General features: G+C 39.9%; 3 protein-coding genes across 3 annotated transcripts; 1 reads left to right on the top strand and 2 right to left on the bottom strand.

The window, feature by feature from the left end:
• The first annotated feature begins 1,208 nt into the window (after positions 1-1,208).
• atp5mf (ATP synthase membrane subunit f) lies at positions 1,209-3,388 on the top strand. Its single transcript, XM_080446206.1, has 4 exons — positions 1,209-1,262; positions 2,550-2,657; positions 2,832-2,948; positions 3,225-3,388. Exons 1-4 carry the CDS (start codon positions 1,247-1,249, stop codon positions 3,251-3,253), a joined length of 270 nt encoding a protein of 89 aa, XP_080302332.1. The 5' UTR covers positions 1,209-1,246; the 3' UTR covers positions 3,254-3,388.
• Positions 3,389-4,143: 755 nt separating this feature from the next.
• On the bottom strand, positions 4,144-9,755 carry cpsf4 (cleavage and polyadenylation specific factor 4). Its single transcript, XM_080446721.1, has 8 exons — positions 9,375-9,755; positions 8,452-8,502; positions 7,324-7,476; positions 6,581-6,676; positions 6,366-6,459; positions 6,069-6,147; positions 5,740-5,925; positions 4,144-4,764 (listed from the first exon to the last, which is right to left on the bottom strand). Exons 1-8 carry the CDS (start codon positions 9,475-9,477, stop codon positions 4,696-4,698), a joined length of 831 nt encoding a protein of 276 aa, XP_080302847.1. The 5' UTR covers positions 9,478-9,755; the 3' UTR covers positions 4,144-4,695.
• Positions 9,756-10,650: 895 nt separating this feature from the next.
• Positions 10,651-25,925, bottom strand: LOC308098000 (serine hydroxymethyltransferase, cytosolic-like). Its single transcript, XM_080446207.1, has 12 exons — positions 25,821-25,925; positions 22,174-22,288; positions 21,291-21,436; positions 20,573-20,688; positions 18,642-18,802; positions 17,595-17,676; positions 14,168-14,380; positions 13,682-13,795; positions 13,293-13,415; positions 13,065-13,181; positions 12,088-12,198; positions 10,651-11,380 (listed from the first exon to the last, which is right to left on the bottom strand). The coding sequence occupies exons 2-12, from the start codon at positions 22,261-22,263 to the stop codon at positions 11,208-11,210; spliced, it is 1,446 nt and encodes a 481-aa protein (XP_080302333.1). The 5' UTR covers positions 22,264-22,288; positions 25,821-25,925; the 3' UTR covers positions 10,651-11,207.
• Positions 25,926-26,542: the final 617 nt, after the last annotated feature.

Raw genomic sequence — 26,542 nt, 5'->3', positions numbered from 1 at the left:
GTGTGTGTGTGTGTGTGTGTGTGTGTGTGTGTGTGTGTGTGTGTGTGTGTGTGTGTGTGTGTGTGTGTGTGTGTGTGTGTGTGTGTGTGTGTGTGTGTGTGTGTGTGTGTGTGTGTGTGTGTGCGTGTGTGTGTGTGTGTGTGTGTGTGTGTGTGTGTGTGTGTGTGTGCTCGTGTGTATGTGTGTAAGAGAGAGAGAGAGAGAGAGAGAGAGAGAGAAGGAAGGGTGGCGTGGCGATTGGCTTATTGATCTGTTGGCTGGGAATGGAACTGAACTGACTGAGTGCGACTAAACAGCACACGCACGACCCACTTTATCTCTTCTTATACAGACACTGGGCTGCAGTCCATACTGTGTGTATATTATAGCTATACCTTCCTTGTACTTGTACATATACCTGTTTTTGCGTCTCCTTCATCGTCTTTACTCCTCCTCTTTCAAACAGCTTGTAGAGAATGGCCTGTGGTGACACAAGTCACTTGGTCAAGTGGTCCTAGCACAGGTGAACATAATGAATGAACATAATTATCTCATTCTTTTTCAGCCAGTATCCACGCCACTATCCAAACTCTCGAAATGTTCAAAGAAACCTGTCACAAACAAGGGGATGAATGCATTGAACTATATCATAGATGAATGGCAGTGGTGGATAGTAACTAAGTACATTTACTTAAGTACTGACTGTACTTAAGTACACATTTTTATTTATTTTTACTTTACTGGAGTATTTCCAATTTCAGACAAATATTGTACTTTTTACTCCACTATAATTACACTATAATTATTTGAAAACTAAACTTTCGTTTAGATTTAGATTACTATTACAAAACATACTACACGCTCACAATGCCTTACGATGCAACACATTGTGAGCTTATAGATCTGCTATTTTCTAAAGATTTTTTAATACATTTTATGCAGTTAGAAACTTGCGAAATGGGACATTCTGCATAATGAGTACTTTCTACTACATTTTGAAATCTGGACTTTCACTTGTAACAAAGCATTTCTACATTGCAGTATTTTTAGTAAAAAATGAGAGTACTTTTTCCACCACTGATGAATGGTTAAAACAGCAGCAGTCATGACTGCTCTGCAAACTCTCTTCGGTTTAGTTTGTATTCCCTCTGCTGCCCCCATGCGGACAGACAAATAAGTACATCTTCTCATCTTCTCCCATAATGCACTCTGCTCTCTTTATATTCCCATAATCCTCTCTGCGCTCGGCACTCTTTCTACGGTCAAGATGGCGGACAAACTAGGTAATGTTGTCGTTTCGTATGTCATATAACTATTGTTTTACTGGTGTTCGGTGATAATTGCGAGCCTCAGTTGTCAAGGTGTTTGGTATTTTTCCACAGACTCTGCATTTTAACGACCAGACAAGCTATTAACGTGCAGCATTGTTTAGTTTTTTTCCCCTCAAGGCCGCAGTGAAACCAGAGTCATGTCAAGGACTTTAGCTCTAGCTGTCAAAGGCAGTTTAGTTTTCATTGTAAAAGAGGCGAGCCTCTTTTTGACAGTGACGTTGTCATATTAATCTGTGTCGCAGATCTTTAATTCCACTTCATTTGCATTAAGTTGTCACACTAATCCTGTGGTGTGCTCAATGCTTTTCGTAACTTAGCTTAAACATTAGCCACCGTGTGTGATAGCCATGCAGCAGGTAGGTTGCAGACAGTGGCCCGTGCACCACAGATCAGTGTCTGGCTTAAATAGACAGTCTGTAATGAAACATTGCATTATTGCAATTTCTTTCTTTCATTATTGTATTTCTGTTCTGAACTTGTCTCGACGGTCATTGTCCCCAACGGAGGCGTGGTGCCGAATCAAAGTCAAACGGATTTGAGATCTGTGTGAACCCATTTTAACCTTACGTAATGTTCCGAACTACATTGTCAAGTGCACTGCTCTTAAAATATCTTTAACATAAACCGGATTTCTTTACTAAATTGAATGTCTAAAATATCAAGTGTGCATATAATTCTTAAATTGTTCCCATGTAAGTATAGGCCTATAGATCACACTTATTGTTTTGTTGTCTTAGGAAATATTTTATCCTGATTTTATGAATGTAATTTTTATTAGATGTTTGTACAATACATACACGTGTGTGTAATTGTGCAGGGGTCACCATCATCAATGTGTCTGTGGCAAGACGTGTCCTTGTCCGTGCCAAATTTTAGATTTTTAGTTTTTTACACAACAATGTTCTTATTTTGATCATAACAAGACCTAATTGCTGAATGTCAGTCCTCAGAATATGTATGACATTGATTTACTATGCCAAATTAGGAGTCAACTAGGACAGTGGTTCTCTAACGTTTTATTTTCAAGGACTCTCATAACTCAAGAGTTACAGACCTGTAAAGGCTTGTAAAGGCTATGTGTTTCTGGTAATATTATTGTCCACTCACTCATTTGTATGTCCAAAAAAAAAAGAAGGATTTTGACAAATGTCCGCCACAAGCCATGGCAATGTCATTGCTGTGTGTTCATAATGTGTGTGTAATGGTAGTAGTGTCATTGCCATATGTTCTCTGTGCCAGTTCCCATAGCCGAGATGCGCTTGATGGACGTGAAACTGGGTCAGCTGGGACCCTGGCTTGGAAGTCGGGATTTCACTCCAAATGGCATCATCGCTGCCCTTCGTAGGGGTAAGTTCTTTTTTTGTTTTCTCCAGTAATTATTTTGGTCAAATCTGGAGTGACGGAGACATGACTGAAAAGAGGCTAGAGATGATGGATATCAAGTGATGAATAAGGTTGTGGGACAGATACAAACCAAAGATGCCCTTGCTAATGGTGTTATGCGTTACTCTCTCTTCTCAGGCCATGACAGATACAACAACAAGTACATCAACGTGAAGAAGGGAGGAATCGGTGGTGTTGCTATGTTGTTGGTTGGCTATGTGGCTCTCAGCTACCTCTGGGAATTTGATCACATTAGTAAGTAACACGGCCACAACACACCTCACTTCCTCTACAGCAGTTAAAACATTAATTTGAACTAGAGCTATTATTGAAACGGCTTCAAAACGCATACCATAAGTTTATTTTTGTCAAGTAAGTTGCCTTTGGTTAAAAACAATTAACTGTTTTGGGCTGCAATTACTTTGTTCAAGTAGGTGTTCACCTTTCTGAGAATTCTGTAACTATACTACTTCGTATAATAAGGTTATCTAACATTTCTTTTCATCTGTCCCATTCTTTCGTCTCCTGCAGAGCATGATCGTTGGAGGAAGTACCACTGATCTCCACCTCCCTGTCTACTTTCCAAGGGTTGAACTGTGACCCTTCTTTCCAAAATCTTTGCAGCATTGACCCATCTGTTAAATATGTGCTTGTGCTTGACCAATAAAAGTACTTAAGAGATTTATTAATGAATATACTGTGGTTGGACTTAGATACTATGGGTTGTGGGTTGAGATTTAGAAAACCATTATTCTCAGTGTCATTAAACTGCATCTCTATTTTAACATTTGTAAAAATATGGCATAATGCTGTCAAGAGAAACATTAAGAACTGTCTTTCATATACACTATGACCAAAGATCTCCACTTTCTGAATAATCTGAAACTGGGGAGACAGATTAAACTGCATTGTGGTACTAATGCAAAGAGACATTAGGGCGGTCAGTCATATTGGGATTTGGTTTACAAATGAGTAAGGGTGTGCCGATATATATCGCGATACGTTTTCGTGACTATGTATCGTTTTGAGAAACGTTTTCATTTTTATTACAATAATCAGGCATGCAAACAGCCCCAAGGTGAAAAGGGTGACCATGTTTTTTCGGGTCAGGTGTCACACTATTGCCCTATTTGGATTCAAAACGGCTATTGTAGCTGAAAAGCTACATGTTCGCATATCTGAATGCAAAAACAGAATTGTTTGCTTTTTTTTCTCCCCCATATTTCATAATAAAGTGTATCGTATCGTTTGGTGAATCGGCACACCCCTACAAATTAGGGTTATTAGACTTCTGTTAGCAGCGAATGTTGTCAATGTTGGTTCCCCAGGTGTAGAATTCTGATAGTCTGGCTACGCACGGAATACAATATTTCAACTTTCATCCATAATGACTACAGGACACATTCTGAGGTCATACTAGTGGAATACACAATTCTTGATAACTGTCATCTCACTTGTTTATTTTACACTGTCGAACAGACCCCATGACAGCATTCATGAACCCATATGAAATCAAAGTACTTATTTTGGTTCAAAAGTGACATCACAAGACCATATGAACTTCAGTTTAAGAAGCAGAGGGGTCTCCTATCACCCTTGTTCTGAGATGCTTTATGCAAATGAGCACCGGTTATTGGCGTTTTCCTACGGGGTCCATGTATCGTACAGAATGCTATAGAACAGATCTGCAATAAGATATAGAAAATGTTACTTTCACTGTTCAAGTCATTCAACTCAAGGCCACACAGGAAGTGAACTCTGTCCATTCTGTGCCGTCACTGCTAAATCATCCGAGTCTTGAGCAGACAACAGATGCCTGTATCTACATAATGATGCAGAAGTGAAAAATAAAATTAGGTGTGCTTCAGCCATTACAACTCGCAAGTTGTGCAGTGGCTTCCCCTCATCGTATTCTTCATTCCGTAACATCCTGTCTTCATCACCTCTGCTCAGATCAGACGATAAGACCACAGCATAGACGTGTGGGCTTCAAGGTTGAAGGCTACTGTCCACTCAGGAACGCGAGGTGGCCCTTGGTGCATTTGTTGGCATAATGACCCTTCTCACCACACTATAGAGAGTGTGCATGGGGGAAGAAGAGAGGTTGGCTGATGTTAGCATCTGCATAAATAGCATAGAATGTACAGTCATAAAAAGCCCATGGCTGAATTTAAATGTCTATTAATTCCCACTCAGTAAAAAAAAGAAATTTTCCTTATGCCAATGTACTGCCTGATTTATACTTGGTTGCGTGACGTGTTGATCTGCTATTTCCGATTCGCAACCAAGCATACTGTAAATCAGGCTTAAGGCAGTCAACCTCATAGATGTGTCCCAACACATTTGTGTGTTCTTTATTATACGTATGTGGGTGTCTATCCCTTCAGTGTGCGTCATCTTGTAGTTTGCTTGGATTAAAGATAAATCAAACCTCTCGAGTGAAACATTTACAGGCCAAGTCCCAATCTGTGATTTGCAAAACGGCGTGAAAAGGATTCCCCTTTACTAGTGCTGAACAATAAGCACAATATGTAAAATTATGATGTTTACGTATTATCTGTCTAAATGTATGTTCCCGCTGTTCTACATACAGCCAACCAGTTAAAGAAGTTTAAGGCGTTTAGCTTTGCTTTCATGAAATATCCAAGACCATTAGGTTTATGGAAGATGCTTCTGACACATGTATTCTATTGCTAGTTCGACCAATTCTAATACTCTTCAATCTTAATATAAATTGTATATCTATTATTACTGTAGGGCTTGACTTTAACAACCACATGCTTTGTTTAGGGTTATGCCTGATTTATACTTTGTTGTGTGCTATGTATTGCACTGAAAATAGCCAATCTATAAGCTCATAACACATCGCAGCTTGTAGATCAGCTATTTTCAGTGTGCGACACCGGCACTCATAAATCATCCTTTAGAGAAAGCCAAGAGAAGGAAATGTTGACTGTATGGAATCCAGATGACTGAAATCAGTCGTGGCGACTGAGAACTTTAATCCATCAGTTTGTGTCTAGAGACAAATGGCCAGATGTCTCACCTTGTAGCAGGTGACCTGGTCCAATGGGCGGGGTCCTCTGTTGCCTCCCATGTTGTTGTGTTGCATGGGGGGACCTGTGTTACTGTGGTACTGTGGCCGATGCTGGTAATGACCTGGGCCTGGGCCAGGACTTGAATTGGTCAACTGGATCAGAGACAAGGACGAGCGACCAATCGTTGGCACAGGCTGAAAAGGGAAACAGTTAAGAAATTAAAAAAATGCTTTGTCTTGTTCAAAGAAGCTGGGTATTTTTTTTTTTACTATTCATGAATATATCGTAATATAAGATCACATTTAGGCTAAGCTTAACGTGTGCATGTCTTTCAAACCTTGTTCTGGTGTTGGTGGAGTGGCTGTCCAATTAGAGGAGGTTGGTCATTGGCTCCCATGGGCAATTCAAAACGGGGACTGGAGAAAATATATAAACTATTATTCCACAAACACTGCACTGCACATCTGTGGTTTTATGTTTAAGATCAATCACATATATTACCACTGACATGGGTATATATTTATTACAATAATCACGGGCTACAGAGAAATCCTTCTTAACACAGTGACTTCCTCCAAATTTTGTTCAAATGTTATTTCTGTGGTGGCCAAAACATTAAAAAGGATAAACTTACTGCATAAATTTACAGGATTTTCCTTCTGGACAGAAGCCCACCAAGTAGTTCATACATATCACTCTTCTGGTGTGTCTGTGTCTGCAGTCAGGGCCTGAGACACAAAATAGAGAACATTATGGACATAAAAATAAAGATACCGGAAATGAGGCTTTTTTATCATATCAGATCTGTGTTCCAATTCCATCATCACAGCAGTAGTTCTCTGGACCTACCGTGTTTGCAGAATCCTCGGTCGTACCAGGGACAGTCTTTAATTTTGGACTCAGGGTCGATGTGCAAGAATGGACACTCTTTGTTACTACACTCACCTGGAAGAGTGTAACAGATAAACACACAGAATCAGTGCTACCACATATGGCTTTGATAGCTGGCAGAGACTGTGTTGTAAGGGCATTAATTTCACTTGTGTAAGTGAAATTAACAATAACAAGCATCTCATATCTGCTAAACTAGCTTAAGATTCAAATCTAAATATAAGATGTAAAAATCAAGTGTATACAATAATGCATCAGCCATATACATATATATTAGCGGTGAAAATTCAACAATGTATTGTGACGCATTGATCCTAAGGAAAGGTAGTGACTCAACTCAACGACTCAAGCTATTTTCAAATGTAATCCTGATTCCATTGCTTTGCCAGTCATTGCATCACAGAACATGTTTGTTGCTGTCTACAACTTGACCAAAAGGACTTAATCACAGAACATGTTATAAACTTTTTTCTGGAAATAGAAATATGGATAATAAATGTGCTGAGAGCTTGAAGCTGTGAATTGAAATAATTCTGTATTGAAATTGAGTCGTGTCAAAACAACGGAAATGAATCTAACCGTGATGAAAGTAGAGAATTTGTGATGCATTTAATTGTTTCCTAAAGAATCATAATCGAATCAAAGTGAGGTCATATATATTTATATACACAAAAATATGGCTTCTCATTAATGTCCCTTACCAAACTTGGAGTAGAAGTAGCACTCGGGCATCTTGGTCATGTCATACTCGTGGAGAAACTCACACTGGTCTCCCTTCTTACACAGACCTCTGAGCCAGTGCTTACACACAACAGTCTTTTCTCCGCTGATGTGACGGAATGGACACATCCCACCTGGATGTAGAGACGACCAGATGAGTTTACAAAGAAAAACGAGAAATGCCTATTTGTTTTAAATGCATGTAGAAAATAAATACAGGCCTACACTATGTAACCGTCAAGAGCTGTAGAATTTCCACATGTCAGATATTTCAGCACTATATTTGTTCAGTAAACAGATGTTACCCCTCCAGAACCCTCATTTATTTGATTGGCACAATAATCTTTATGTGGTTAGTTACATGAAACTCTTTGGAACTTACATGTCTTTTTATGAGAAGCCACACGCCCCTTTCGACCAATCAGTGTAAAAAGTTCATTAGTAATTCTGTGCCCTATGAACCAATTTTTCTGAAAGTTCATGTGTGATGTGATCATAACCGTGGAGATGATCTAGTAACAGACAGACAAATGAAATGGAGCATAAACTGTCCAATTCCATTGGTAATAATACGCTGATGGGTTAGGATTTCCTGGATGTGGACCATTAGGTGTTTCACTTTTTTTGTCTATATTTTTGTTGTAGTGGGGATTTTGGTATTGAAACCAGGGTAAATTTGGTCCAAATATCAGTTTCTCAGTTGTTAATGATGTTGAGCATGTAAACTGCAGTAGCAGCAAGTAGCTACTCTTTTCTTTTAATTTAATTGTCTATTGCTGAAAACATTGTAAATGCATTTTGAGCTACAAGAAAGGTGCCATTAAACCAAAGTACTGTGTATCTTTGATAATATGTGATTGTTGTGTATTTAAAATACACACTCTTAATTGGATCCATGCATTATAACGCGAGAGAATTGTGCTGCAATCGCACTATATATTGTCCCCGAAGGTCTGGGGTATGGATAACAAATTGATAAATGAGGAACTTTTACTTCAAAATAATGATAGAGAACTATATAATTACTGTTGAATATTGGTGTGAGAAGCATAAAGAAAACATCAAAAACAGAATTGCAAGTTTCGAGGCTGTAGGAATTATTTTATTACCTTTCATACAGGCTGCCCTCATGAAAAACTCACAGACAGCAGCGCCAGACTCTGTAGGAGAGAGTATAGAGAATATAATATTACATTAACAACAATGCAATCAGGGGCTGACAGATTCCTTGGACTGTAAATTGTGAGTACACACACTGACAGTCAAATACTCAGTGTTAATTTATCCATTTGGAACTGTCAGTCTACAAAATGTAACCAAATGGACCCGGGTCCATGTGGTTACATTTGTAGATTCTCACAGTTAAATTAGCAGAGGATTTTTACTATCGTTGTTGCGTGACCTCAACTTTATTGATGTAAATGTAAACACCGGTGTAAAGTAACTAAGTACATTTACTCAAGTACTGTGCTTAAGTACAATTTGAGGTACTTACACATACAATACAAGGAGTATTTCCAGTTTTCAGTACTTTTACTTCTACTCTACTACATCTCAGAGGCAAATATTGTACCTTTTCTCCACTACAATGATTTGAAAACTTGAGTTACTAGTTACTTTGTAGATTTTGATTATTATTACAAGACATACAATAACCACTTCAGCCCTATACACATTTCACCAATTTGAAAATAGACGATGCGTCGCAGAACTGGTACATCTGCTCTTTTCAAAAAATATTTTTTATATTTGAAAACTCGTGAAATGGTACATTCTGCACAATGAGTACTTTCTTCTTTTGGTACTTCTAACTACATTTTATACCAATACAGTTGCACCTTTACTCAAGTAAATTTTGAATTCCGGACGTTTTGCAACAGAGCATGTCTAACACTGCAGTATATCGATACTTCTACTTAAGTAAAAGATGTGAATACTTTTTTCCACCACTGAATGTAAACACCATGCTGTTGTCAAATTAGCCGCAGGTAGCATTTTTAGCTGCTAGCAGCAGCTATAGCATCGCACTCACTGTCCATCCCGGGGAACGGGAGGGGTTGAGCGCCCAGCTGCTGTTCCACGGCGATCTCCAGGTCGAACTTGATGTGATCCACCGTGGCGAGCAGCTCCTGCATGTCTGCAGCTTCACTGGACCCACACGCACCAAGAACAAACCTGCTAGCCTAACACTTAGCCGCTAACTGAACCCAACGTAATGCTAGCCGCTGGATCTAAGAGCTAAACAGTGCTAGCCGCTGTAACGTTAGCAATGCATCCATGTAAACCAACTATGCGACCTAGAAGGCAAATGGAGATGTAATGTAGGTGTGTTGTTTCGTTATTAAAAGAAGGTTGTTGTTGTTCACGATGAACTGTTGCTGCTGCTGCTGCTGATGCTGCCGGGTGAAGCGCGCAAGGATTGACCTTTGACCTGATGGCCCAGGCATGAGCAGTCGATCATCGTTGCAAGGAACATTATTTACCGGCCTAGCGGTCCGGGCACCTAGGCTCCAATGTAGCCTGACAGTAGTGACAGTGCGTCGTGGGTTCGAGTCCCACTCCCGTCCCCGACGATTTTTCCTGCATGTCTCTCTCTCCCTGTTTCCTGTCCATCTCCACTATATCTGTAAATAAGGTAGGTATAAAATTACCCCAAAAAAATTACAAAAAAAGTAATTCTGTTATATTATTCTTTTGCATAATATAGTTTTATTTTGTGCCAGATCTCAATACGCGGTAATTTATTTTTTAAATAATTTTTTCCCTTTATATATAGGGAAGAAAATAAAGCCAAACATTAACATTCACCTAGACATTTAACTGACGTTTAAAATCCATTGAATCGTTTATACAATCTAACAAAATCAAAAGCTAAAAGGAATGATTATGATTTGAATAATGGTTTATTGCCCATAGGCTACATTTCCCATAATAGTTTACAGGAGATTTTAATAACAATTGCTCAACTTGATCACAGTATAGTTTATCTGTACTATAGGTATGCATGTCAATCCAAAGTGTAATACTGACATGACCTTTGCAAAAACATATGCTCAATAGTTGGTTTCCAATACTTGACTGCAGACTGCAAATACACAATGGCTGAACATTTTGAACATGAAGTTGTATAATCTTTGTGTTACCTCTTTTACCGTGTTAGTAATCGTATATTTGTTTGGGTTGTAGGCTACTTTCACTCTTATCTAAATCTCATTGTAGGTGGCTGCAATGTTACACATTGGTCCTTGGCGCTAAGGCCAATTATTATTTATGTATTTTACCAATTAAAGAAAAGGGACTTGTTGCATTTAGCCTACTTTAATATTCAATAAGAACATAGAACAAATACAGTTGAATGGCATTTGGTCATATTCTGAACAGAATAAGCATACACAGCAGTGAACACATAAGTATACCACTTAAATGACAAGTTTTACTTACATAATTAAAGCCAGTGTTAAAGCTTGAACTTAATCAGAATAGTGAAGTGCAACGGTAGCCAACACAGCAAATGTATTTGAGCAGTGTACACATTTAAAAGTTTAAGTTGACAAATTTCAGTAACACCTCTTTTGTCTGGATTCAAGAATGACAAATGACTGATCCTGAATTCACCCCACAAGCAATCTTTAAAGAGAGACATCATTTTCCAAAAACAGAATTATCATACACACATCATTTTAAATAAAGCGATATCGGTTACAAACTTCATAAACTGAATACCCACAGATGTATGGAAGTCAAGAGGAATTGTGTTGATTTCAGCTTTGACAGTGGATGTGCACAGTCACAAACAAAAATGTCATATCAATGAGCATTCAAAAGCAGCAGTCAGTCTAAATCATTATTAAAACATTCACATCTATTACAGCTCAGGTAGGCCGGGCATCAGGAATTGTCCTGCAAAGGCTTCCACCTCTGTCCTGATCTCAGCTACTCGTTGCTTGAACTTCTCTCCCTGGGCCAGAGCCTCTTTGAAGTCCTTCAGAGAGGCCTTTGGTTCCAGGCTTGCCTGGATTTCCAGTGTCAGCTCAATACCTAGAGGACAGGGGTGTAGCAAACAGGGTTACGGATATAGAAAAGATGCAATACATGCATTTAGAATAACATAACATGTTAATGATCCCTGCAAGGGAATTTGGTTGTCACTGCAACCAGTAGCATGATTAATATTGATAACTGATATTGAGAATCATTTGTACAAGGAAGTAGTCCCACAGTGCCTTGCCCAAACAAGGAGGATGATATGTAACATTTATGTTTAGATCTAATCATGTCAGCTCTTTTCCCACCAGAGAAATGCATTACTCTTTAGACTACTCCATGGTCAAGCCTCCACTCAGGTTCAAGCTGACCTTAAATCTAGTCATTTTGACAATTTTTTATTATGATTTCTACCTAATGTTTTATTTCGTAGCCACTGGTGAAGGCATTAGACTTCATATCCATGGTATATAGTTATACCAAAGCTATCAACCAACCTGAATTTGAGCAACAAAATGTATAATTCACTACTGTTAAATGCTAAATAAGCAAACAGTACCTTAGGCGGGAAACCTTGCTACCTTGCTGCACTCAAGGTAGCAAAAGCCATGATATAATAATTAATTTTCTGTCACCTGAAGTGACTGTTCTACACAAATATTTATTTTGTCAGTAACATGTCATGGTCATGGACCCAAAAGAAAAACAAAAATATTAATGGTGAAGCAAATTGACCGTCCCTTCAAATGGCTAAAAGTTACCTCTGTGGATGAATTCTGCCACCTTTTTGAAGTCCTCCTCCACCAGGCCTCTAGAGGTCAGGGCAGGAGAGCCGAACCTGAGACCACTGGGGCGCAAAGCACTCTTATCACCTGGAAAGAGAGAGACAGAGACACAATACATGATTAGACCAACGACACTGTCATATAAAAACAAATAACAGATGCACACAAGGGACTATACAAACTAGCCAGTAGCTACATACTCTATGTATGCATAGCTGCATACCCAAGGACATTAAAGGGTGGTATTATATAGAAAATAGATTTAAAACAACACCTACATGTTTTTGAGTCAGTATTTGGTGAAAAATGCATAGGCTATTACTGCAAATATATAGACTACCAGTGCTATCATCGTGTGTGTGTGTGTGTGTGTGTGTGTCTGTGTGTCTGTGTGTCTGTGTGTCTGTGTGTCTGTGTGTCTGTGTGTCTGTGTGTCTGTGTGTCTGTGTGTCTGTGTGTGTGGTAGAGAGGAAAAGGAGATCTAGCCAACGAGAGAAATAAAGTGAAACTATCGAATCAAGTGAGATCAAGTTTTGAAATATCTTTTCTAAATGTGTTTTGTAACTTGAGGACCCCCTTGAAAACCAGATGGTACATCTCAAGGGGTAAAGGGGTAATTCCCAATAAATAATTTCAGACCAATTGATCTTTTTGACAACAACAGATAACTTTAACATGCACTTGGGGGCGCCGATGGCCAAGTGATTGAGGCGCGAACCACATAGGCTTTGATGCCTGACAGTGTGTCCCAGGCTCCATTCCCAAGGCCGACTGCGGATTTGTCACTCCCCGACTCTCTCCCTGTTACCAGTCTCTCACCACTGTACTATCAAAATAAAGGCAAAAAGCCTTTGCACAATGTAAAGTGCTTTGGATAAAGGTACATAAAGGAAATGCTGAATATTTACACAAAGTTGCTTGTGCACTCGCATGACCAGAAATCACTCACTGACCTGGGCAAGTGTTCTTATTACAGGCGATGGCACAGGCTTCAAGAACCTTCTCAGCACGTCCTCCATCGCTTCCCTTGTTACGCAGGTCCAGCAAAATCAGGTGGTTGTCTGAACCATCTACAGGAGAATACGAGTTTTTCAAGCAGATTGTCAACAATCTGTATCTTGGCAAAGCTTTTATTACACATTTATTCTTAACGCTTCACAGAGCGGTGCCATTTCTGTTACCTGTGACAATCTTGTAGCCATGGTCAATGAGGCTCTTGGACATAGCTTTGCAGTTGGCCAGAACCTGCAACTGGTACGCCTTGAACTCTGGGGTCATGGCCTGCTTGAGAGCTACTGCCACACCTGTGTTCACACACACACACACACACACAGTTAAAAATCGGTACACATTGGCTGCATAATTGCCGATACCGATGTATCGGCAAAAAAAATAAAGTTAAATAATGGCTGCTTTATCAGCCTGACCGATATACTGGTCTGGCCCTAATCTATATCTATCTCAGGACAAAGCCATATAGGGGGGATACAAGATGTGGTGTACACTTCAGTACTTTTTGAAGAGATAAAAGTGAGTAATGAATGGCATGAGAACAAGTGTTCATGTGCACCTGCAATGGCATGGTTGTGAGGTCCTCCCTGCAGACCAGGGAACACAGCCTGGTTGATCAGAGACTCCAGGTTGTACAGAGTCTCCTTCCCCTTGGCATCCACACTACGCACTCCTGGAGGAGGACACAACAAACACATGCTGTTTACTGTACATATTTTAGTTTTTGTTTTCGTTTTCAAACTGTTTGTATGATGTTTTGCATAGTAGTGTATATTTGTCTGTCATTAAATGTGTCGATGAATTGAGTACAAAGGACCCCAAAAATATATTTTTGGGGCCTTTATTTGAGAGGAAAGTAGGCTGATAGGAAATGAGGAGAGAGATGGGGGGCGTTGACACACACACACACACACACACACACGTCAGAAGGCGAGTAAAAAGTTGAATTAAGGGAGTCTGTGCTGGGGGGGGAAATGAACAAATACAACGAACAATGAATTATTATTGCATTGTGGTATTTCACATGTCTCCCTCTCATCTCTACCTTTTCTGTAGAAAATGACTCCGGCACGGCAGCCTCGCAATGTCTTGTGCGTTGTCGTGGTAACAATATCACAGTACTCAAAGGGTGAGGGTACGACGCCAGCAGCCACCAGTCCACTGATGTGAGCCATGTCGGCCATCAGGTATGCTCCATTCTCATCGGCGATCCGCCTCATACGGGCGTAGTCTAGGTTACGGGAGTAACAGCTGGTTCCTAAAAACGTAATGGAGAGGAAAAGGAGAATCAGGTTCAGTCCTGTAATTTTTTTAATAACCCAGTTTTTGAAACATCACTCAGTACAGGGGGTTTCAACTGATTGTGAACAACAAAAGGCTTGAAAAAGCTTGAAATGAAAAGGTGGGATGGGGTGGCCGGTGAAGATTGCTTGAAATAGGCTAGTGGTCCAGAGCTCAAAAAAGGTTGAGAACCACTGATCTATTCCTATCCCACGTCACCCTTATTCTGTTCTCGTACTTTATCCAACCTTCTATATTAAACTCATGTTAACTGATATAGTGATTTGTGACACTTATTACTGAGCAGACATATGCACATTTCTTAATAATGATGACTCAACCTGGCAATCGGGTACACCTTAACCCTTCTTGAGATTCTAACTCCCTTTTAGGTGGACTTTCTTGACCTCCCACTTCCCGGTAACTGACTACATGGACACATCATCTTAGGTCACCTGGTTTCTCTGCAAGTGGTCCATGGACCACTAGTGGTCTATGGCATGATTACAGGTGGTCCACGTCTCTCCTTGGTTATATTGGTGGACAGGGACAGAGTCTCATGTCATATTCTGTCTCCAGCCTTGCCCTGTACATATTCTTCAGCTATGCCAGTGTGGAAATTACAAAATGTTGCTTTTACTGTAAGCCCTGGGAATTCTGCCTCACAACTCACCCAGAACTTCACAAGGGACTGTGCTTCATACATGTGCCAAAGTCTGTGAACATGTCAATGTCCTTGTAGTACTTTTGGAATTGAAGCATAAGCCTCCTCAAATGACAAGTTTCTCCTAAATAAAACAATGAAAGAAAGGTGGAAAAAATCTTCACTTTCCTACATTACTGAATGCATGGTCAGGGACCACATGCAATACCTTCACAATACCACGGACCACCAGTTGAAAACCTCTGCTCTAGTATTAAAAACAGATTTTGATTTTCGTTGCCTAGCTAGTAGCTGTCTAAAGTAACATTGTTAGGGGAGGGGCAGAGAGCAGCATCCAGTTGTGTTGGGGGAGGAGTAACCTTAGTTAAATGGTGGTTTTGTGCAAACGTTTTGCTGTTGAAATAATGATGATAACATGGTTTAAACATAAGGTCACTCAAATAGCTAATGTAATAATTTCTGAACTTTAGTGTCTTCTTTGAAATGTCACTCTGTACCAACACGAGGCTTGATAAGAAGAATGTTAAGCAAGCATTATCTTACTGATGATCAGGTTCTACAGTACATCATGTAATTTATCCACGCAGCCTAAAAACAGCTATTGTCAGGCCTCTGATGAAGAAAAGCAAGTTTTAACTGTTCTGTGCTTGGTAACAAGAGTTATGAGACCTATCATTCTCTACTCTTGCCTTAGACCACAGTATCTCCATACAAATAATATTAATAAGGCACTAGGTATCAGTCTGGAGTTCCTGCCTGTCATAGCACTGAGACAGCACTCCTTAAAGTGTTCATCGACCTCTCTACAGTATATTTCCCTCATTAAACATCAAATCAAACTTTATTTACATACTGAAACCACAAAGAAGAAATAGTCCAATGATGGAGCTGTAGTTGTGGAGAGTTGTGGATTCTGGTCTCTCAAGGCCCTTTTTTGCGTGTCTTGAATACCAGGTCTTATGACTTAAATTAAAGGGATATTTCACTTTAAAAAAAACTCTACTCAGGCTTTTGTGAGCCCCCCAGACCGTTTTTAAGTTGCTTGATTCAGTATTTAGATATTTTATATTCATTTTATCAGACATGCCCCCTTCCTATACAAACCTATTATAACTTCAAACTAAATTTTTAACATGTTAGATTCATCAAAAACACCCGTCCTTGGTTTTGGTGACTCACCCCGCCCTCCTAATACGCGAGGGGGCCGTGTTTTTTCGATAACGTTTTTCATGTATTTTTAATATTATTTTTGGAAAATGAAAAAAATTAAATACAATAAAAAAAATTAATAAAATAAGTGAAGAAAGTTATTAAAAAAAACACGGCCCCCTCGCGTATTAGGAGGGCGGGGTGAGTCACCAGAACCAAGGACGGGTGTTTTTGATAAATCTAACATGGTTAAAATGGAGTTTGAAGTTATAATGGGTTTGTATAGGAAGGGGGCGTGTCTGATAAAATGAATATCAAATATCTAAATACTGAATCAAGCAACTTAAAAATGGTCTCAGGGGCTCACAAAAGCCTGAGTAGATGATAAAATGACCCAAAGTTTTTTTGAAAGTGAAATATCCCTTTAAGACCTGGAAGTGTGGCCAATGCGGTTTCGCTATTTTGAGTGGCCACGCCTCCAGGTCTTAAGGTAGGGTAAGTGATTTACTTTGGTTAAAATAAGTGTTAAATAGCTCTATATTCAGATAGTACTCGCTCTATATTCAGATAGTACTCATTACTATAGAGTGTTTGTTCAGTAAAAGGAGTCTTCCATGTCTATCCAGCTCTTTATTAAACAGAAAATTCATTTTCAGTGCTCTCTCCCTGATAATTGGCTTAAAATTTGTCACCTACCGGAAAATGTACGTATATTCTGTTTACTAAAGAGCTGGAGAGACCCCTGTGACCGAACAAACGCTCTGTAGCAATGATTACTGAATGATCAGAATATAGTACTTTAACCTTTTCAACAAAAAATAAATAAATACCCCAAAATATCACTTACCCTACCTTTAAGCCAAGTCATAAGACCGGGTATTTAATACACACAAAGTAGGGCCCTCTGACTCAATAACAAAAATAATTCAAAATCCTTGGATTAGATCCTAGATCCTCGGACTGAGAAATCCAAGGATGCTGCTGAAGCTAAGCTGTGACTCGACTGTATACATGTTGTAAAGTAAATGCAATAATCTTCATATCTTCCAAGAGAAATATGGATTAAGATAGTATAGCATAATTATGTAAACTATATAGCCACAGGTGTCATAAAGGTGTTATGTTGAAAAATATAGCGAAGATGGACTGGAATCCGACAGGGGGAAATCATCATCATCATCACTGGCAATTTAATTCCTCATATACCTAAGAATGTAGTACATATCGAAAGGTATATTCATTCTGCCAGATTCGGACAGAAAAGAAAGATGTTCTCCGTGCAACACAGAATTAATGACAATGAGAAATGACCCCGTCACACGTATATAAAGTACATGTTGTGTGTGTGTGTGTGTGTGTGTGTGTATATATACTGGACCTGCAATGATTAGTTTGGGGTGGAACAGCCGTGCGTTGTCCTGCAGTTTGTCATAGTCAATGTAGCCAGTTTCTGGATTCACCTGCAAACACATCACCTCATACAGTCAACACTAGAAAATGCTGAACACAAACATGATGGTAACAGTACAACCGATACTGATCTTAAGTTAGTCTAATAAAAGGCCCTGCTGGACGGCTGGCGTAGCAGTCCAGGCACCTAGGCTGGTAATCCCGACAACCTTTTCTGCGTGTCACTCCCCTTCTCTCTCTCTCTATTTCCTGTCAGTCTACTGTGATCTATTAATAAAAAGGCAGAAAAAGCCAAAATATCTTTAAAAATAAAAATAAAAGGCCCTGCAAAACTATGTGGGGTGACACAAAATGTCCAGTTGCAGGCAATGGATTCACAAGTGAAGAAAAAATGCAAATGCAAAGTTATAAACGATGTATTGACATGTGCTTGGTCGGTCCAGCAAATAGTGCACAGACCACACGCTCATTCGCAAAGAACCGAGTTTGAAACAGACTCCTGTCATGCATGTCTGCCTTTCGCTCTGAGCTTAGTTTCCTGTCTTTCTACACTCTAATAAAGAAAAAAAGGGCAAAAGATTACCTTAAAAAACACAAATGCATTGACAGTCATGTAAACATGGCAGGAAATTGAGACTTTGACCCTACACAAGGAAAGCAACAACTGAGCACATAGATGAATGGAAGGGGAAAGCAACACCAGCTACATGTTAGAATGATAGTAAGGCTTATTACGTAGCCGCACTGCTGAACTTGGAATGACAATATAATAGTGATATTCAAGGACACTCACACAAATTTATGAGAGCTGTAAAGAATCTGAGATAACGGTGTGATAATCCTCTTACATTAGTCAAATGTCATTACGATAACATTGTTACAAAAAAGGCCACAAAGATCCTATCTTTAATCTGTAGGGTGCAATTACCACTGTATGATATTCATGTACAATAAGTATTGTTAAATAAATAAATACACTATATTTCAGGAATGCATAAATTATGTCTGCGTGTACCTTGTAAGGCATAGACTCGAAGAAGATGGACGTGGCTGAAATTTTCTTCTTTTCAGTCATAAAACCATGGGTCAAATGTCCTCCATCTGGAAGGTCCAAGCCCATGATCCTGCCATGAGGCTCAACCATGGCCGTGTAGACTGCAAAGTTAGCAGGGGACCCTGTAGGAGAATCGGTAAGGCATATGAGCCAATGTTCAATCAAATTAGCTTTGTTTGTCTTCAGCAGCTACTGATCGACACTTTCCCGGTGAGATCACTTGAATTAACCCGTCTAATTGATACTGGATGTGAAACATCTCATGCTAGAAACAGACACACACACACACGTGTGTGTGTGTGTGTGTGTGTGTGTGTGTGTGTGTGTGTGTGTGTGTGTGTGTGTGTGTGTGTGTGTGTGTGTATGTGTGCGCGCACACACACACACATCATATACAAGTGGCTACACAGCTTTTTATGTTTTTCCATAAATGAATGCCCTACTTCGTCATACAAGAGCGTCACACAAAAGTAGTGATGCAACGCGTTGTGAGCTTGTAGATCGGCTATTTTAAAATGTTTTTCAATTCATAATGAAAAATGAACAAGGAGCAGTGCCTCTGGGCACAGATAATGCATGTTACCACTAGTATACCATTTGTAGCGTTTACATAAACATCTTAGCAACATAGTTTAGATTGGGGATCATTAAAATGTCTAAAAACTAGAAAATGTGCTCCTCGGAGCACAAGTCTCCGCCAGCAGACCCGTGCTATTTTAATAGCACAGGTCGTCTTGGTAGAACGGGTCGTCTTGGTAGAATGCGCGTGGTTTTTGGTGTTCTGCAGGGGCGACTGAATATGTAGTGTCTGCATCTAAAAGATGTTCTTCTTGAAGCAATGTGTCATATGGGAGTCGTCGTAATTGACTGGTTTGTTCAAATGCTTGTCTGTCTTCTTCATCTTCATTGTCTTGAACAGTTTCAGCAGTTGATTGGTGTGTTTGATCTATGTCAGTTTTCTCTAGTGCTACATAATGTATTTGATCAAGGCGGCCAATTGTTACAGTATTAAGACTTCGGCCTTGTTGTGGGATCAATTCAACTCTATAGTCCTCTTCTGTGTTACTGTTGTAGATGAGTATGCTTTCTTAGCTTTGGCCTTCTGCGCCTTTGCTTGACCAATGTTAGGTGTTCTCAGAGGGACACACACACGCACGGACGGGTGATTTGGACTGGAAGGTACTGTTCCAATCAAGACTGATTGATCCTGTCTTACCTCACTTCAAAAAACGTAAACGGCTTTTTGAAGTGATACACCTATTTATAGGATTTTATTTCGTCATGCGTCCCTCAAGCCAATCAAAGGCATTGGTGTCAACATATTGACACGTGTCACGTGGAGCTTGACCAATGTTAGCTTGGCTAACAATGTTTGCTCACACACGGCGGGACGAAGCGAAAACATACTCTCCACCTACGGCGGAGACAATAAGTAATAATAATCCAAATTATTGTCTCCGCCAGAGGTGGAGAGTATGTTTTCGTTCTTGCCCTTCCGTGTGTACCCCGTCTCAGCCAAGCTAACATTTGTCAAGCTTCACGTGACAATATTGTTGTCACCAATGCTCTGATTGGCTAGCGAGACGCATGATGACATAGAAACCAATAAATAGGTGACGCACTTCAAAAAATCATTTTTATTTTTTGAAGTGAGCTTCCATCAGCCAAGCTAACATTGGTCAAGTGACACGTGACAATATGTAATATAAATAGGTAAGACAGGATTAATCAGGAACAGTACTGGCGGAGACCTGTGCTCCGAGGAGCACATTTTCTAGTTTAGTTCTGCACTAGCATATTAGCATGCAAATATTTTCACTTGCATGTGTATTGACCATATTCACACGGCAGCCATTTCAAAAGAAAGTAAACACCAACATTTCATACAGTACCTGAGTATGGCTGTACATTGACACCCCACTTGTCAGAGTCTAGACAGTAGGCCTCCAGGGCTCTCTTCTGGCACAGCCTCTCCAGTTCATCTACATGTTCTGTACCACCATAGTATCTGGACATACCCAGTCACACATGCAATTTGTCAGACACATACTAATCTACAATTACAAAAAATATGAATGATCTTTTGTTGCTGTTACTTTACATTGATTTGCTAGTGTGAGTGAGAAAGACAGACAGACTGTTGTTTTGTATGTATAGTCTAGATGTGTGCCTTTATATCTTACTGTTGTTTATCACTGTTACTATGCTATGCTGCTGCAATGTCTGAGGAGCTGGACAAAAGTAATTTTTGCGCTTATACCTTTAGACGTAACAAAGAAACCGTGAATAAAAATGACATCATTTGAGCTCACATTCTGTGGTATCTATCATTTCAGAGGAAAATACTGCATTTTTCAAATTTTTCCCCATCTTTCTAGATTTATGACTCTGCCTCTTCTGCATAAGGTGGCCAGATGATTTACTATACACATGTACACTACACATCAGCCCCAACCAGACCTAAAGAGTTATACTTAGTTGAGTGTGGGTGTCACTGTGTTGCACAACAAACCATAAATCAGGCTAAATTAGTATTACATGTTCATGTTCCTTATATGCAATGGACAAGCTAGATGAGGACTGCATTCAGTATGTACTGTACAAAAATACCTCTGTCCAGGGTATCCCTCAGAATACTTGTTGTTCATGCATGAACCCAGAGCTTCTAGAACAGCCCTGCTGGTGAAGTTCTCGGAAGCAATGAGCTCCAGGCCATATGTCTGTCTGTGCTTCTCCTTCTTAATGATGGCAAATATCTGAGACACATAGAAGCAGATACACATGAATTGAAATTGAAATAATAGTTTGCTGCGGTTTTTGGGGCACGACACCAGTGCACAACTAATAAAAATCTGGCATGTAATCATGGCCTATATACAGTAGCTTGACTCACAACCTGTGACTCACAGTGTGGTGATAGATTACTTTAAGAGATGGTAAACATGTTAGAGCTGAGGTACACAATACCAATTAGACACTGACAGAGTCGCATATATCAACGTAAAGAACAAAGTGACTTGACACCGAGTCATCTGGGGGGATATTCAGTTTGCTGAAACTGCAGCCCTGCTTAAGGCAACACACTCTCAATCACTCAGCACAACAAAAACTATACCATGCATAGCTAAAGTGGAAGAAGGTGACGCTTACAGCTGTCGTTAGCTTGTAGATCTGCACTTTTTGGCAAGGGACACCTTCGTGCAATGGAGTATAAATTAAGGATAACAGGCTGCTTTACAATGTATTAATATAACGTGTTATATACTGTATACATATAATATATATATATATTCTGTGACTGCTGGTACTACCCACTGTTTACAGTGTCAAGTTATGCTATTACTGGAAAATGAAATTGTCTCCTTTACAGAAATGTATGTATATTCGTCCCTGAATTGTACAGTATACATGCAGAATATATTCTACATGCACAACATGTGAATGCTTTGCTAAAAGAGGATAAAAGATATGTTAAAAAAAAAAAAAAACATACCTCTGAATCGTTGATGGCCAGAGGCTCCAACATCATCTTATTATGAGAGTCCCATGTCTCTTTGCTCACATGGCCATTGGTCAAAGACATGTTTGTTTCTCTCTTCTCACGAGCACTGAAAAGTGATGCAGATAGATATATGACATGACAGTTTGAACAGACATGTAGAGGCCGAGTCCACTTTCATAGAGGTCATAATAATGTCTTGATCAAGGGGTCAAATACACAAAAATAATAAATAATAATTATTATTATTATTATAATAATTGTGTCTTTAGTTGTTGTTGGGGCATTTGCTACAGTACATTTTCACATAAGTAGAATTTGTCCCGTGGATTTACCCATCCTAACTAGCAGCGGCAGTCATTAGACCTGGAGAGCAGTTAGGGGTTAAGTGTATTGCTCAGGGACAGGGGGCCAACCGGTGACATTCCGGCCTCTCAACCCAATCATATTCTACAACCACAAGACCTCCCAGAGCAGTATTAACCTAGGTAAACCATCCCGGTCGTGTGAATTCACATTATCATGCGTCTTCTGCAGACCGGTCTGGCCCCAAGCGCTGGGTGCAGAAAGGCGTTTTGCAGAAACCAAAAAGTGGACGAGCCAAATCACCGCCTGTCAATCAATCAGGGTCGGGCCCTGAGAGCAGACGCTGATTGGCTCTTCCACTTTTTGGTTTCTGCAAAACGCCCACCCAGCACTTGGTGCCAGACCAGTCTGCAGAATTGATTGATTGATGTACTTTTATTTAGTAAGACATGAGAATCACAGTACATGGAAGTACAAATTCACAATACAAGGTCTACTAAACTGGAAGACTCATTAAGCACTTAGCTTGTTTAAGATGAGAACCGCACACAAATCATGATGACATATAAGAGACAGACAGATATGCACACTACTATACAGAATGTCATACAATCAGCTTTCAGGTTACTGGTATGAAGAGAGAAAAAAATATATACAAAAGAAGAAAATGAAAGGGGGGGGGGTAGGTTAAGACTTAGACAGGGGCCATTTTTGAATTGCAGCCTCCTGAAGGTGCATCTTTAGGGCAGTTTTGAAAGTGAGTAGGGTTTTACACTCCTTTACTCCTTTTGGTAGGGCATTCCACATTTTTTATGAATAGCATGAGAACGAGTTCATTCCCTTAGTTGAGCCAAATCTGGGTTGAACATGATTTGTGGAGCTGCCTCTGGTGACACATGATAATGTGAATTCACGCGACCGGGATGGTTTACAACGCTAGTATTAACCAGTTGTACATCTAATTGAAAGGATCAAAGAAAAATAAAACGTATGCCTGTTAAATACATAAGTTACATCCATTCAAAAGTGTCCTTATAGTGCTGTCGCCTCACAGCTAGAAGGTCCTGGGTTCGATTCCCGCCGGGGACGCTGTGGGCACTGGGGGCGTGTCTTCTCCTCAGCGTCATCAGCGCCCATACCCTAGGTGGGGTTGGCGAAAGGGCCTACTCTGTGTGGAGTTTGCATGTTCTCCCCGTGTCTCTTACGGTGCGTTTTAACAGCGGGCGATCAGAATAGTATTTTCCAGAAGTGCATTATATGTCTATGAGAGCCGGCAACTACTGGCGATAGGGCGAAGTGGGCGGGGGGGCGATGAAAGATGGATTTTCTTTATCTTTTGGACGATGTCGCCCGGCGATCGCCCGAGAGTCGCCCGCTGTTAAAACGTACTGTCAGGGTAGTTAATACCCTCACAAAAACATGTAGTAATCCTGGTCGCTATACCGCCTCCCCAATGACAAGCAGTGAGTGTAATAAAAATGTTACATAATGTGGCTTGGCTTAGCTCTTGTTCACTTTTCACAGAGCACACAATGGCATTGGCTGCCGTGTTGTTTTGACAAACTGAGCCCTGACCTGAACAGATCCAGTTTGGGGGTTACATATAAAAGCAGTCATGTGCACATTGCGCAGCAGCCCCTCTGCTGTTGTAACCCAGCAGCAGTGTTGACAATGTCGCCATCTCATAACCACTGCCACATGACAAAGCTGTTCAACTTTGACCAGGAATCTGACCTATGTAATTTGATAAGAACTTGACCAGCAAATGCTGCCAAAACACAGACATGGTTACTGTGTAACTTACTTGAGTGATATTTGGCATGAGTTCTCAATACAGTTAAAGGAGTAGTTCACCCAAAAAATTACTCAATTGCACACCCCATGAAGCCTTGAATCCATGGATTTATTTGTGTTTTTGTCACATTCCTAAGATAATAATTTCATTCCTGTCTCCTACCGGCTAATGTATCCGGTAGGAGACACAAAGTAGATTCTTTGTATCTCCTATCGGAAATACACCCGGGCATCAAATTATTGGCTTAGGAATGCGACAAAAAACAAAATAAATCCATGTATTCAAGGCTTCATGGGGTGTGCAATTGATAGAAAATAATTCATTTTTTGGGTGAACTCCTCCTTTAAGATAACAAAGCTGACCAAGATATATAGCCTACGTTACTGTCCTGTCTAGTCGACTGGACAGATAAAAGCAGTTTTATGCATATAAAACGGGAAATCCGTTTTTGGCAGACAACACTTTGTCAACAACCATATGCTAACAAAGGTGGACAAGAAATCTGGACCTCTGTTGGCCAGTCCTGCATCTGTCAATGCAGTTAACCTTAATGTCTCCCAGTCACTGACCCTGACTTTCATTAACTACTTTGGCCGACTGACATGGAGACAGTCACGCAGTGGTGTAAAGTAACTAAGTACATTTACTCAAGTAGCCTACAGTACTTAAGTACAATTTTGAGGTATTTTTATTTTAGTGGAGTATTTCCAATTGTCAATACTTTTACTTCTACTCCACTACATCTCTGAAGAAAATATTGTACTTTCACATTCACTCCAATACAATTATTTGAAAACTTGAGTTAGATATTTTTACTTTAGATTTAGATTTGAATTACTAAACACACATTAACCAGCTGCCTTGTGAGCTTGTAGATCAGCTATTTTCAAAAGATTTGTATACATTTTGAAAACTTGAAATGGGAGTACTTTTACTTTTGGTACTTTATAAGTAAATTTTGATGTCAAAATACTTTTGTACTTTGACTCAAGTAAATTCTGAATACCAGACTTGTAACGGAGTATTTCTACATTGTAGTATTGATACTTTTACTCAAGCAAAAAAAAAAAAGAGTAATTCTTCCACCACTGGGGAGACCTTTCAGCTGAATCAGTCGTCGCCTGTATAGAACTATGACAGCAATGCAACTCACTGAACATCATTTAAAGGCAGGGTTCAAACATCTCCCGCTAAATAAGCATTTGTCTGTGAATGAATGGCGCGGTTCACTTTGCACTAGGGCACGTACTTAGCACAGCTCTGATCTGGATGGACACCATGCTGATGGTAATGTGGGGTATGCTGGCGGGGAGAGCTACGATACGCAATTTGTTATCAGATCAAACACAATATGAAATGATCGTACAGCTTGTAGACAGCAAAATGATTAGTTGGGTGGCTGGTGAATCGACACATGGAACCGAGACCCTTTTATAAAAGTCTCGCCTTAGCAGCGTTCCCAAAATAACTCGGGTCGTGTCAACATAAGGGCTATTATCGCGTAACAAGATAACGGTAATAAGATAATGGAGATACTCACCAACGCCGTTATGGTGCAGCTGGCTACTGTCAGCAATCAAAACTTGATGGACTGAAATAGAAAACGAGCCCACGCTTCCCTGTTGTTCAGAAGAGCTCTCCTCTCTCTGGGCAAAGTCCGCCAAACTTACAGCCAATTGAAACAGTAGGGGCGTCTGTCTGTCAACGCCCCTTTTGATGTCGTAGGCCATATTTAACCTTAACCAACCCCATTAACCTACTAAAGTCAGTGCCTTACCAAACTCCAGTTGTGGAAAAAGTAGGCCTACTAAAGTTCTTTACTCAAGTAAAAGTGTCAATACTGCAATGTAGAAATACTGTGCTACAAGTAAAAGTCCGAAATTAAAAATGTAGCCTACTTGAGTAAAAGTACAAAAGTATTGGGATCAAAATGCACTTAAAGGGTTAGTTCAGATTTTTTTAGTATTTTCTGTAGGAAATACTTACCATTAATGTAGTGGTTGCAAAGGTATTAATTGATTGCCCGAGTCCCGTGGTCCGAGTTCTGGTCCGGTTCTGATGAATATGAAGTAGTTCCGGTAGATTAGTAGATTTGGTGGGGGCCACTCATTAAAAATAAATTAATTAAAAAAATTGCATCATTTGTATTGTTGACCTATTTCTGTCATATATTGCAGGTTTCGTTCAATTTCGACCCCTCTGTCACATGGTACTATTTTTTGTGTCATATATTTTGTGAGTGAGTAGGCTGCCGCGGCGCAG

The sequence above is a fragment of the Gymnoscopelus braueri genome, assembly GCF_963280865.1.
Source record: "Gymnoscopelus braueri genome assembly, chromosome: 13".
Classification (NCBI taxonomy): Eukaryota; Metazoa; Chordata; class Actinopteri; order Myctophiformes; family Myctophidae; genus Gymnoscopelus; species Gymnoscopelus braueri.
The sequence above is the reverse complement of the archived record's forward strand: the minus strand, read 5'-3'. Positions and strand labels throughout refer to the sequence as shown.